General features: G+C 38.2%; 2 protein-coding genes across 3 annotated transcripts in view; one reads left to right on the top strand and one right to left on the bottom strand.

Annotated features, from left to right (window-relative positions):
- LOC143485223 (Fc receptor-like protein 5) overlaps positions 1-1,181 on the bottom strand; it is an 83,988-nt gene extending 82,807 nt beyond the window's left edge. Inside the window, exon 1 of the mRNA XM_076984573.1 lies at positions 1,029-1,181. The gene's annotated coding sequence lies outside the window, so the exon portion shown is untranslated. The remainder of the gene's footprint in view (positions 1-1,028) is intronic.
- A 34-nt stretch (positions 1,182-1,215) lies between these two features.
- LOC143485224 (cysteine and glycine-rich protein 1-like) lies at positions 1,216-7,488 on the top strand. 2 transcript variants are annotated; one of them, XM_076984575.1, is made up of 6 exons: positions 1,216-1,388; positions 2,588-2,697; positions 6,334-6,502; positions 6,584-6,713; positions 6,892-6,985; positions 7,147-7,488. In XM_076984575.1, the coding sequence occupies exons 2-6, from the start codon at positions 2,589-2,591 to the stop codon at positions 7,221-7,223; spliced, it is 579 nt and encodes a 192-aa protein (XP_076840690.1). In that variant the 5' UTR covers positions 1,216-1,388; position 2,588; the 3' UTR covers positions 7,224-7,488. The 2 variants fall into 2 exon arrangements, with proteins under 2 accessions (XP_076840690.1, XP_076840691.1); XM_076984576.1 differs by lacking the exons at positions 1,216-1,388; positions 2,588-2,697 and adding an exon at positions 6,162-6,225.
- Positions 7,489-13,162: the final 5,674 nt, after the last annotated feature.

Raw genomic sequence — 13,162 nt, 5'->3', positions numbered from 1 at the left:
TCAGTCATGTAGTGTGAAAGCCACAACAACTGAGAGACTCGCGATTACAGCACAACCAGTCGTGTAGTGCGAACGGCACAAAAACCTGATGACTGAAAAGTCGTATAGTGTGAACCTGGCTTTAGCTAGACAAGGGGGCCCTACAGTGGGAGGGGCCCAAGGCAATTGCCTAGCAACGCCTCTATGCAAAGACCGCCTCTGTTGGTATAGGCAGCATATTGAACAATTAAAAATAAATTTACATTACATGCTGAAAGATTTCATTAAAGGTAAAACCTACAAAGTACTGTGCCCCAAACAAAGTATAGATCTGTACTGTAATCTACATAATGGATACGACATTATATAAATGAATATGACATTATAGCACAGTCTACAGCAATAAAAGGGCATTGGTTTTCCTGATCATACCTGATCCAACTAATCACCTCATTACCAGACAATTGTTGAGTTAATAAAAGTGTTGACGCAGAGGAACACGAAAATGTGCAGGACAGTTGGCCTCAAGAAACACTACCCTTTATTTGAGGAGAACTACTACGCATTACACCTACACGAATTACACGAAGAATCAAATTCTAAACCCATAAGCATTAATATATGGACCTGCTTTTTCACTTTTAACAGTGGACTCTGCAGTAGCTCTGCATGTACTGATCAGCAGTGGCACTATTTTGCAATACCTGAACACTTTTTTATTTACTACAGCAAATATTTTCGGGAGCATCGCTTTCTCCGCATAAATCCCCTCACCCACTTCTGTTAATTGTCTAGGTTACAGATAAGCTGAGCTGAACAGCTCCTCCCTAGCGGTACAGCACTATTTAATACAAAATTATCGTTGTGTGATTCAGTATTACTTATGTATTCTGTTAAAATAGGGTTGTCAAATCTTTTCGAGTCTTAAAGTTCAAGTCCGATTTCAAGTCCGATTTCAAGTCCAAGTCAGTTAAGGTAAAGTCTAAATCGCAAGTCTTTAGTCATGATGTCGAATCAGGTCACACGTCATAGGTTTAGTGTTTACTTACTCGACTCCAAGTCATGTTATTCGAGTCCACACGTCTGCAAAACATGGGACCTTCACAGCGTTTGTGGAGGTTTTGTTTACTTTTCTTTTTCTTAAAAATGTTGCCATTCCTTTGTTTGCCCAGCAGAGGCTGCGGAAGGATTTGTTAACATTTCAGTATACGTGTGACTCACTTCTCTTTTCCGCTCTCTTTGCCACACCCTCAGATATTTAGTAGGAAGCTCACAGAGCCACACTCCACCCGTTGCAGTTTGAGAGTAACTTTACGATAGGACTTTACAATAAAATTCTGAATCTCTGGATCTCACACAGACGCCTTATTCATCTATATCTTATTCACCTGGCTATTTGATTACAACAGGTAATGTGAAACGTTTCCCTTTGAATTGTATAATCTGCCATCAACACAAACACAAACTGCTCTCGTTTTCTTGATGTACGTTTGCTGCTTCATTTGCCACATTTTTAGCACTGAGGTGAGTTTTGTCCGTTCTGAAGTGGATAACAAAATATTTTAACTCTCAGTTTAACTCTCAAGTTTTCAAATGCACGTTTTCCACATTTTATTATACTTGTAAGAAATTTCCAGAAATGTATGTAGGCTATACACACACACACACACACACACACACACACACACACACTTTAATTAAAGTGTGTCTGACGTGCCTAGACTTGCTCACTAGCTCTTTTGTGGTACACTGGTTTTCAGTTTTCGGTTTTGATGGGTAGGATTTTTTTTTTGTCTTTTGTCAGATTTCTCTAAAGGTCCATAATATTTTGTATCTTCCCAGTCTTTGAAAAGACTTTTTCAGCATATATAAAATTACCCCTTATATTATATATAATTATATATATTATAATTTTTTGGCATATTGTAAATAACCATGAAACGTGTTTTTGTGCAGGATGTCTTAAGCTGGTATAGTAAAATATAAACATACAATAAAAAGGACATTTGGTAAAAACTAGAGGAACACAATGTGTGCTCAGTTCAGTATATTTGCACACACCCTCTCTACTGTTACACAGGCTTTGCCAACTGTGCTGGTCACTATCTCTGCAGGGGCCAGAGGCCAATGTCAATGATTACCTTGGCCAAAGCTGAACTGTACAAGAATTAATTAATTATAGTCATCATGCTTTTATGGAGATAATCATATTCCAACAATTCTATCTAGCCAATGGATACATAAAAAAACAAAAAGGTCTTGTGTGTAGAGTATAATGTTCTTGGTATGGACACATGAAGATCCATGAACTTGCTCTTGTTGCAAGTCTATTTCATGCCTCCTATTTTCCAGTTTGAGCATGAAATTCAATGATGGCATTATAGGAAGCTGAAGCTGACTTTATTATAGAAGTAGATTTGCCTGTACGGAGATAGAGCCATATCTGTATGGCTATACGCACACACACACTCTGCTGTTACACAGACTTTGCCAACTGGTCTTGCTGGCTGGACACACCAAAGATTTACAGATAATGCAAAGAAAACCATGAGAAATTGTGTGACTAACCAAGTTACCAAGATACCCACATCATCTGTGTGTGTTGCAGGATGCCTCTTGGGGGTGGAAAGACGTGTGGCTGCTGTCAGAAGACGGTCTATTTTGCAGAGGAGGTTCAATGTGAGGGTCAGAGTTTCCACAAGTCCTGCTTCCTGTGCAGTGAGTTTACTTCTCTCTTTTCCTGTTTCACAGCTAACCAAACCAGGTGGTTATTAGTGAAATACATCATCATAGATCAACCCTGAATATAATATAATATAGTATAGATAGAGAGAGAGAACATTATAATAGAACACGCATTGCTACAAATGCCAGTTTGCTTTCCACTTTTTGACCTACTGCATAGCCTTATGATTAAATTTGATTATCTCTTCAGGGTCATAAAGTACATCTAGAGAATAACCCTGTTGCACAAAGAAAGTCATTATTATGCCTTATTTGAGTATCTTTGAGTTACTGCTGTTATACTGTATAGCAGTACACTGTTTATTAATATATGACGGACAAGCTTTTGTTTACACGAAAATCTTCTGCACTTCTCTTCCTCAGTGTAAAGACAGATCTTGTTAACATATGGAAATTTGTCCACATGATTCAGTCTAAGGTCTTTTTCTAAGCTAGGTCTTTTGCAGGTATGTTCTCATAATTATATGATGATGGTGTGTATATTTAGATAAGAAGTATCTGAATGCAAGAATTCTGTGTTGGTCTTTTTTGCGAACGTCCCCATCTCTCACTGTAGGTGTTACAATGCAGTATAGGCTGGGATAGCTGTAACAGAATAGAAGCTGTATAGGCAACCGTATTTTATGTTATCTGAGTCTCAGTAACTATGACTACAATGAGTAGTAAGTAAATTGAAATCCCAAAACAAATGGTAAGCAACCCTACACCTGTTGTGTTAGCCTGTATACAGTGATGAGGAATGAAGAAACCAAAGGCAATAAACACAAAAATACCAACATACACGGTGCAGCAACACAGTTTTCAGTCCATTCTTATTGTCTCACTATCGGCACTAAGATTCAACATTATTAGTTGTTGTAGTAAGTGAACTAAGTGGCAAGTATTGCAGTGAAATATATTCAAATTCAAAGACATTTCATTAAAAACAGGAGTAACTAGAACTATACATTGACAGCTATATTTGCAAACTAACTACAATGATGGAAAAACCAGAGATGTAGCATCTTTGCATTCAGGATTCCTACACAGACAAGGAAGACCTAGATGCCAGCAATAAAACGAAGGTTAGTGTGATTCAATCAACAATAAACTCTTGACTATGGAATCTGATTAGCCCCTGATTAGCAAACTGTATAAAGACATTGGATACTTAAAACAAGTGGAGTTGCGTTTTGAACAGGCTAAGGATATTCAGTCCTACTCACTCTTGAATTTACAGACAACTCGCTAACAACAAAGTTGAATAAAATTATCAAAAGAATTGTTAACAAGATAATTGGGAGTCTGTGTTTTCTCCCTCAAAAAATGTATTCATTCTAGCTGTCCCCAAAGGTAATTACAAAATGGCTACCACTTAGCATAATAACATCTCACTCTACCAAGGACCCCATTCTGTCCTCCATTTACAGACCTCTATCCCTCAATAACAGCAGTACTGTCTGTTGAGGATTGAGACGCATGTTCTTGTCTTTACATCAACAATGAACGGTGCAGAAATACCATATTTATCTCAACTTACGTCCTGTCTCTGATTGAGAATATGACTGTAAAACTGGCCATACTACTTCCCCAAAGGGTTTTCTGCTGTTATGGCCATTTAAATGTCACCTAGCATCAGCATGAGGTAAGCATTTTTATGTTACGTTTCTATTTGCACAGACTTTTTTTTTTTGCTACATTGCAGCCAAACTACCAGTACATTAATGTTGCGAGGCCCTACAGCTGGTGTAGAGACTACACATACAACGCAGCACCCCACCCCTGCCTTGGCTGCTCAGTCCACACCTTTTTAAGCTAATGACACCAAAGACACTACAGCTCCAACGGGTCAGGCTGGTTCTGAAATGGTTGATAACCTGGCCTGAAGGGATCATCTCAGAGCACACAGACTGGAACATATTCAGAGATAATGCTGCAAACAACAAACGTACTGATGCAGTCCACAGGTGATGTGAACAGCCAATGCATAGATGATGCGACTTCCTTAAAAGTAATCACAATCACTAACCAGAAGCCATGTGTAACTGCAGAAATGTGTGAGCTGCCAAAAACTCGAGATGCTGCTTTCAGATAAAAAACTGCTTTTTCCACTATTTCTGTGCATGTTTGGAGGCACAAAAACAGCCCAACAAAGAAGACTTCTCCCACCAAGTAGTTTGTCTAATCACAGCAGGTTACAAGAAATTTCTGTCTAGAGTCTAGACATATTCAGCATAACCATTCCACAAGATCTCAAAGAATCCTTGAGCCTGCTGGACCCACACACACCTCCCTCTGCAACTGAACTGAATCCTGGACTTCCTGAGTGGGAATTGGTAGCATAATCTCAGGAACCACCACTAAGGTCACAGCAGCCCCTCTGCGTGGATCGAGTGCTCAGATTGTGTGATGTTCAGGTTCCTGGCCCATTACTGTGATTCAAAGCACAGCTCAAATAATTTCATCAAGTTTGCTGATGACGGCAACAGTGATGAGTCTGTATATGTATGGAGAAGGTGAATCATCCAGACAACTGGTGCAAAGACAACAACCTCTCAATGTTGATCAATCTAAAATGATAATTGTTGAATTTAAGAGGACCTTGGACCTTGGTCAAAAAAGCCCAGCCATACCTTCACTATATTTTTTTATATTTGCATAGGATAGAACTACCTTACATTAACTCATCCTACCATATGCACTGCATCTGTATGATGACCAGCATGGTGGATGAACACTCCCATTCATCGCACCACCTGCTGACCCATCTGTTTTCCCATAGAAGATACCTTGCATAAATGCCACCACCACAGTAACTTCTTTCCAGAGGCAGTCTTAACACTAACATGGACTCATCAAAATTATTTTCTACCAGGACCCATCAAGACATACTCTACCATCCCCCAGGTTAACATGTACCTTTCTTACACATAATTGCACACCAGCATTTTAAACCAGAGTATTACCTTGTGTCCTGTTGTGAAAACCCTTATAGGCAAGGGTTAATGTCCTGAGCAGTGGACCCTGTGTGTCCTTTGTGGTTAATGCTCTGGGTATTTATTTTATTATATTTCTAGTTTCTTATGCACTTTGTACTGCTGGGTTCTGCATTTGCACTTTGCTTTGCTATGTACTGTTGTGTAGCGCCATGAATCGGATGAAATATCTTGCTTTAAGGTATGCTAAATATATAAACAAATGACAATAAGCCTCAATTGACATGACATAATAAGGCCTCTTGAGGATTATCAAAGTTGAAGTGTAACTTTTTATTTAGGCTAAAGGCACACATTTTAAAACTGAGACAATAGCGCTTATTCAGAATACAAAGTTACTTGAGGGCAGATTTGATTCGTGAAAGTACAATGTCAAAATGAGCAGTGAATCACATGTTCTGTCACATCAGAAGTTTTCGAAACATTTGGTGTTTGTTTATTTATTTGCAGTGGGCACAAGGCAAGGGTTTATTCATGATGGTGTGCCTTCAAACTGAGGAATCAAATAAGCAACCAGCTTATCTGTGTAATGAATCAGTGACTCATTAATATGATTTTCTACAAATGCTGCATTTAAGTGATTATTGTAATCTGTGAATACATATTAATCTTCCTCCGCTCTCTTTGATGACAGTGGTGTGCCGGAAAAACCTAGACAGTACTACTGTGGCTGTCCATGATAATGAGGTCTACTGCAAGACATGCCATGGCAAGAAATATGGGCCAAAAGGCTATGGATATGGTGCTGGGGCTGGAACCCTAAATATGGACAAAGGAGAATCACTGGGAATCAAACATGAATTGTAAGCTTTTGATTCAGAATGTCTACAACAAATATATATTTCCATCAAATGGAGATGAGCTGAATTTCTTTTTAATTACAGTACTCAGCCACACCAGCCCACAAATACCCCAGACACCGCCAAATTGGCCCAGAGGTTTGGGGGCTCTGATATTTGCCCAAGGTGTAGCAAATCGGTGTATGCAGCTGAAAAGGTCATAGGAGCAGGCAGTGTAAGTATACTAAATACTGTTAATCTAATATTATTCATTAATTAATTTATATATTCTGTGATGTATGTGACAGATGCGTTCACAAAAAATGGAGACATTGTACTGACCGATACTGACACCACTTTGGATATTTTTGTCCTGCAAGTTAACCTCTCCTCCCTCCACCCCCACTGTCTAGTCATGGCATAAAAGCTGTTTCCGTTGTGCTAAATGCGGGAAAGGACTAGAATCCACCACACTGTCTGACAAAGATGGAGAAATCTACTGCAAAGGTACAATATTGTTTTAATATTTAACTCTATATATATATATATATATATATATATATATATATATATATATATATATATATATATAAAATATAACTGTATAGTGTGTGTATGTATGTATATATATATATACTATATCTCCTTGGATTTCTTGTGCTCTACAGGTTGCTATGCTAAAAACTTTGGACCAAAGGGGTTTGGGTATGGCCAAGGTGCTGGAGCTCTTGCCCATGCTCAGTAAGACTGCTCAGTCCTTATTCTGTCCTGCTCAGTCCTTATTCTGTCCTGCTCAGTCCTTATTCTGTCCTGCTCTCCGGTCCGTACTCCTTATTTCTGCGTATCTAAGGAGGCATCTCACTGATGCTTTATATAAGTTGCTTTGTGCTGCATTGAACCTTATTACGATGAATAATAATGAATTAATTAAAAAAGGAAAATCTAATGAATTGCATAATAATGCAACTTATGACAGAAAGTATGTGAAAATAAAACTGCTTGTGCATACATATTGCTTGTTTGTGTTGTCTAATGAATGTGATTTTATTTGGAAAGTCAATGACCTACTAAAACAGCAACACATTAATCAGTGTATGTTAAATATGTATGTTTAAAGGATTGTCAGTGGACCATGTATCAGCATTATTTATGTTTGATGCAGGAACTTAAATTGAAACTGTGATGTCTACAATTTCAAATAATTTGTGAAATATTGTCCGTTTTGCTCATAGACAAAAGGTCTTATTTGTAATGTTTTTCTTTATTTTCATTCTTGTTTTTGTATTCATAGCCATCTCCATCAGTTGTTATACAATATTTATCTGATCAACATTTGCAAACAGATCCTAGAAACATCCATTCTCATCCGCTTATCTGGGTCCCGGTCGCCGGGGCAGTAGCCTAAGTAAAGAGGCCCAGGTTTTCCTCTCCCCAGCCACCTCTTCCAGCTCTTCTGGGGGGATACCGAGGCGTTCCCAGGGCAGCCGAGAGATAGAATCTCTCCAGCATGTCCTGGATCTTCCCCAGGGTCTCCTCCCAGTTGGACATGCATTACGGATCGCTTTTGTAAGCTTGTCTTACAATATAATTTGGTTATGTTTGCTCTCCTCCAAGCATGTTCAGTCATCCACTGATGTAATGTGGGTGGTAGTTAAAATAACAAAGGTCTGGCTGCTAACTCCATATAGCTCCATATCGGAGGAAACACATCAGCTTTCACCTTCCTGGCTTGGTGGGATAATGTGATGAGGGGCAGTTAGTTAGTGGGTGCAATTGGAGACATGACTAACATTAAGAGAAAACCAAGGTAAAAATAAAAAGGTAAAAACCAAGTTTTCCAAATTCAAATTATTGAGGCAGTCTCTCACAGAGATAAGGGTGATTAAGATCATAATGGTCAAATGCTCACCACTACAAATGATTCCGTGCCCTGCCACCCGCCGAAGGATCCTGTGGTTGCTTCCTGTGGTGGGGGGATAGCGTGTAGGTACTTTTCATTGGTAAGTAGTCATACATCTACTTCTTGTTCAAGATAACACTGTAGGTATTTGGGAGGGGGATGGGTTGCTACATTTTAATGGGCAACTTGCTTCAGAACAAGACAACAAAGATCTGTACCAGAATACTGAAATGGTTCAGTAATATTCAGGTCATGACGACCTCTGGTGGCCAGATGCTTATATCACAGCTCCATTTCAAAGCTGTAAGCAAAGGAGAAATCTGGAACTTAACAGGTCTCCACACACATACATGACACAGGTGAAAGCAGATGTAACAGTTTCCTGCAGAGTTTCCAATCTGCTGTGCACTTTTCCTAGATTAAACTAAAGTTAGCTTAACATTTTCAATAAATATATATGGAGCTTTTTTAGTGTCACCAGAACCTGAACCTGAAATCATTATTACTTGAAAAAACAGTCTGTAAAATTAATTCAGGTATGCAAAAATTCAAGTTAAAATTCAGGTTCAGGTCGAAATTCAGGTTTGGGTCGATATTCACAGGGTTCCCACGGCTCCTTGAAATCCTTGAAAGTTTGTAAATCTGAAAAAATAAGTTCAAGGCCCTGGAAAGTTTTTGAAAACGGGCATAAAAGACAGCCGTCCTTGAAGGTCCTTGAATATTTTGGGGGGTTTGAAATTTCACATGGATGAAGACCGCAGTCAAGGAATAATAGGGCACAGTTGGTAGGAAGTCAATATTTACAAAAGATTGCTATGAAAAAGATTGTCATAATGTTTTTAATTTCTCATCCTTTGTTGAAAAATATGATCTGATATGATAGAAAGTCTGCAAAGTGATTCCTTTAGCATTAATTCAATTAATCAAAAATGTCGTTTTATATTCAGAGTTGAATGTTAAAAGTGAATGACTAACTTGGTTGACTTCAAGTGTAATAAGATTATCACTAATGGTATGAGACAAAAGATGTAATAGAGATTCTTTAAAGAAACATCCTAATACAAATTATAAAACCACAATGGCTTGTAAAATGGCCCATATCTTCTAAAGTAAAAGAGCCATGTTTCTTGAAATAAGATTTAAACTTGATGTGGAGTCATGTGTATGGAGTGATTTTTGTTTCAATAGTTCCACAAAAGCAAAAGTAAATCCAAGAGCAGAAAGTATATGTTATGAATGCAAAACAGAAAAATATATATCAAAAGTATATATTTTTATATAATTGGTTATTTGAAACTTATTTTCGTTTGCATTTTGACAAGTTTTTGGTTCCATTGTTTTTGTTTTTTTGGATTTTCCCAGTAAGGTCTTTTGCTTCTGGAATCTCTCTTTGCTTCTGGTTCGTTTTTTGCTTCTGACTTTTGGAACACATTTCACGTGTGGGAGGGTCTTAGATGAAGGCGTTCCTCTGCAATCTCCATTGGTCACTGATTCCGGACTGACACAGAGCTCTGAGACCGCCTCTGGGACCAAGCCACGCCCACCCCACCAGCTTCCTAGCGTTTTCAAACATGGCGGAACGCGGTGGTTCTGTTTCACAGTAGCATGTAAACTAAGTTTTACCATAAACGTTTATACAAAGGTTATAATTAATTGGTAAATGGTCTGTAGATATTGCAAATGTACACTGTATAATAACTACATTAAGCATGGCAGTTAATATTTAGCACACTTCACCAGCGCGAGCTTTTTAAAATTTTAGTGAACTGGATGCAGGCATGAAAATCTGTCACCTTGCGGCGAAATTCGCCGTTTTGAAGTTTTCATATTTTGTGGTAAAACAAACTCTTATGAAAAATAGGTAGATAGTGAAATAAGAAACAAGATTTTTTTGTAGTTCTAAATGATGAACCCTGGTATTTTTTACACTCATTTTTGCCGCTGATGTTATTTATTGGTTCATTAAGATATAATGGTTTTGACTGAGCCATCTGGAATGGCGAAAGCGGCTCGCGTTTACGGATCTGGCTCCATATATTGACAAGACAGGTCAATATTTTTCAGCGCGACATTACCGTGAGAGAAGTCAACAGGGAAGAGCGTGTTTAAAGCTAGCCTTTAAATTATTTTTAATTTAATCGCTGCTGTAGCTTCTGTCACCGTTTTGCTACATTCACAATAGTAGCGACTAGTTACTCGCTCCTCCTGGATCATTCGCTAGCGTCCCCGCGGGTCTAAAGTGAGAAGGAAACTAATCCGCACTCTGCGTTTCAATGGACTACTCTTCTTACTCTCACCCCTCCAAGTTAAAATCTTTTTGTTTTTATCTCTGAGTCGGACAGTGTCTGAATGTCATGTCTGACATGTATTGTGTTTAGTATCTCTATGTTCAATGGTTCAATGAATATTGTTCACTTCTTAATAAAATATGGACAGCACAAGATGCATGTGATGTGTGTTTGTGTGTGGTACCTGCAGAACACTGAAAAACAGTGTGAGTGAACAAAGCTGGTTGTATATAGGGTGGCCACTTTTCAGTATTGCTTTAATTTTGGTATTTGGCTTTAATTTTGGTATTTTTTACTATTATGGATTTTACTATATTTGGCATCACCTCTCGTACACCAGCTGCCCCCCACCCCCCGTCCGTCGCCATATCAGATATTGCAAATACTCATATTTCTTCCACACATCAATGTTCTCTCCATCCAGTTCACTAAAATTTTAAAAAGCTCGTGCTGGTGAGCATGCTTAATGTAGTTATTATACAGTGTACATTTGCAATATCTACAGACCATTTACCAATTAATTATAACCTTTGTATAAACTTTAATGGTAAAACTTAGTTTACATGCTACTGTGAAACAGAACCACCGCGTTCCGCCATGTTTGAAAACGCTGGGAGGCTGGTGGGGTGGGCGTGGCTTGGTCCCAGAGGCGGTCTCAGAGCTCTGTGTCAGTCCGGAATCAGTGACCAATGGAGATTGCAGAGGAACGCCTTCATCTAAGACCCTCCCACACGTGAAATGTGTTCCAAAAGTCAGAAGCAAAAAACGAACCAGAAGCAAAGAGAGATTGCAGAAGCAAAAGACCTTACTGGGAAAATCCAAAAAAACAAAAACAATGGAACCAAAAAGTTGTCAAAATGCAAACGAAAATAAGTTTCAAATAACCAATTATATAAAAAATATATACTTTTGATATATATTTTTCTGTTTTGCATTCATAACATATACTTTCTGCTCTTGGATTTACTTTTGCTTTTGTGGAACTATTGAAACAAAAATCACACCATACATGTGCCTTTTGTAAGTCAGAAGATGAATTCCAGGAGCATTTGTTTTTTCATGTCAATATTCACAAAGTTTTTGCATGGACACTAGAAACTCGATTAATCTCAAACTTAACATTCTTTCTTTGGATACCATTTTACTTTATGTGGAAAACTTAAGTTCGGATTTCTTTGATGCCATAAATGTAGTCGTACTTTTAGCAAAATACCACATTCACTACAGTAAGTGGAGTGGTTAAAAGCCTTCTTTTCTCTTTATGATTGAATTATTAAAGAATCATTAGGTAGATTAAAAAAAAAAAACTTGGAAAATGCTAGAATCATCTCACACAAGATTTCCCTATAAATCTATAGTTCTAATCTCATTATATGGCTTTGCTCCTCTGTTTTATGTATGTACTGTATCTGTATATGCATATGTGTATTATTGTTATTATTATTTGTCTACTGTCAACATGTCATTATTTTGCCAGCACAAGTTCATTTAAAATTATATTGATTCTACAGGGCCTATGCTGACTTTTACTTTGCAAAAGTTTGGTCATTCTCCTGTAGAGAAATTTGTTTGTTTATTCAGCACCGAAAGCTAGTGTTTCCTGTATGTAGTTAACGTATGTGTAGCCGCTTTACATGAATGTCACCTTCTCACAGGTTCACTGCTAAATTGCCAGACATGTTGTGTGTGAATAAAATTTTCGTTTAATCAGTGCTTAACGTCATGCACAGAACATTTCAGGATGCATGGCTTGAAATGGCATTCGGTCTTTTGAATTTGCATTGAATTAACATTGTTTTTTGACAACGTAAGCAGCAAGAAAGTGACCCCTGTGCCACCCAGAAATGGCACCTTGTGGCAGCTGCCACATAATCGTGGCACTTAGTGTGGCCAGTGCTGCGTGACTGTGGCCTCCGTTGTCCAGGATTTCGACCCGAACCTGAATTTCGACCTAAACCTGAATTTTTACTTCAATTTTTGCATACCTGAATGGATTTTACAGACAGTTTTTTTCAAGTAATAATGATTTCAGGTTCAAGTTCGCATCTTCCTGCAGAGATGGTGCAAATGCTGGATTAGATCTGCATCTGTGACCAGGCATCTAAAGGGGTTTTCACCACCTGCACTATGGGTTATTTTCAGCAATAATGTTCAGAGTCTAATTTTTGTTTGTGCTGTCTTGAGAAAGTGAACATGCTTGGCTTTTAAAGGGAATGAAAGGAGTTCGTCTGATTGGATATTGTGGCGGTACAATGTGTAGCCTGTGTATTTATTCTCGGCTCTTCCAGTCACTAGTTATGGGTCAATATTGAAGATATTTCGATGGTTTGTGATTGTTATTATTGTGTGCTTCTCTCTGGTATCTTTATGTACACATTTGAGAGTGTTCATGCCAGGTTAGTTAGGTGAGTCTTACTGTCTGGATGTTGTTCAGGTTACCACCTAGTTTATTTGTTATTCACTGTGTGTAAGTCTTTATTTCAAGTCCTCAGTACC

Source organism: Brachyhypopomus gauderio, chromosome 21 (genome assembly GCF_052324685.1).
Source record: "Brachyhypopomus gauderio isolate BG-103 chromosome 21, BGAUD_0.2, whole genome shotgun sequence".
Lineage (NCBI taxonomy): Eukaryota > Metazoa > Chordata > Actinopteri > Gymnotiformes > Hypopomidae > Brachyhypopomus > Brachyhypopomus gauderio.
This window is presented reverse-complemented; position numbering and strand designations above follow the sequence as displayed.

What these genes read in the sequence shown, in the direction of transcription:
- LOC143485224 (XM_076984575.1), top strand. Translation starts at nt 2,589, where the DNA reads ATGCCTCTTGGGGGTGGAAAGACGTGTGGCTGCTGTCAGAAGACGGTC. An exon ending in CAAGTCCTGCTTCCTGTGCA is followed by an intron (nt 2,698 to 6,333) that starts GTGAGTTTACTT and finishes CTTTGATGACAG; the next exon opens with TGGTGTGCCGGAAAAACCTA. An exon ending in CTGGGAATCAAACATGAATT is followed by an intron (nt 6,503 to 6,583) that starts GTAAGCTTTTGA and finishes TTTTAATTACAG; the next exon opens with TACTCAGCCACACCAGCCCA.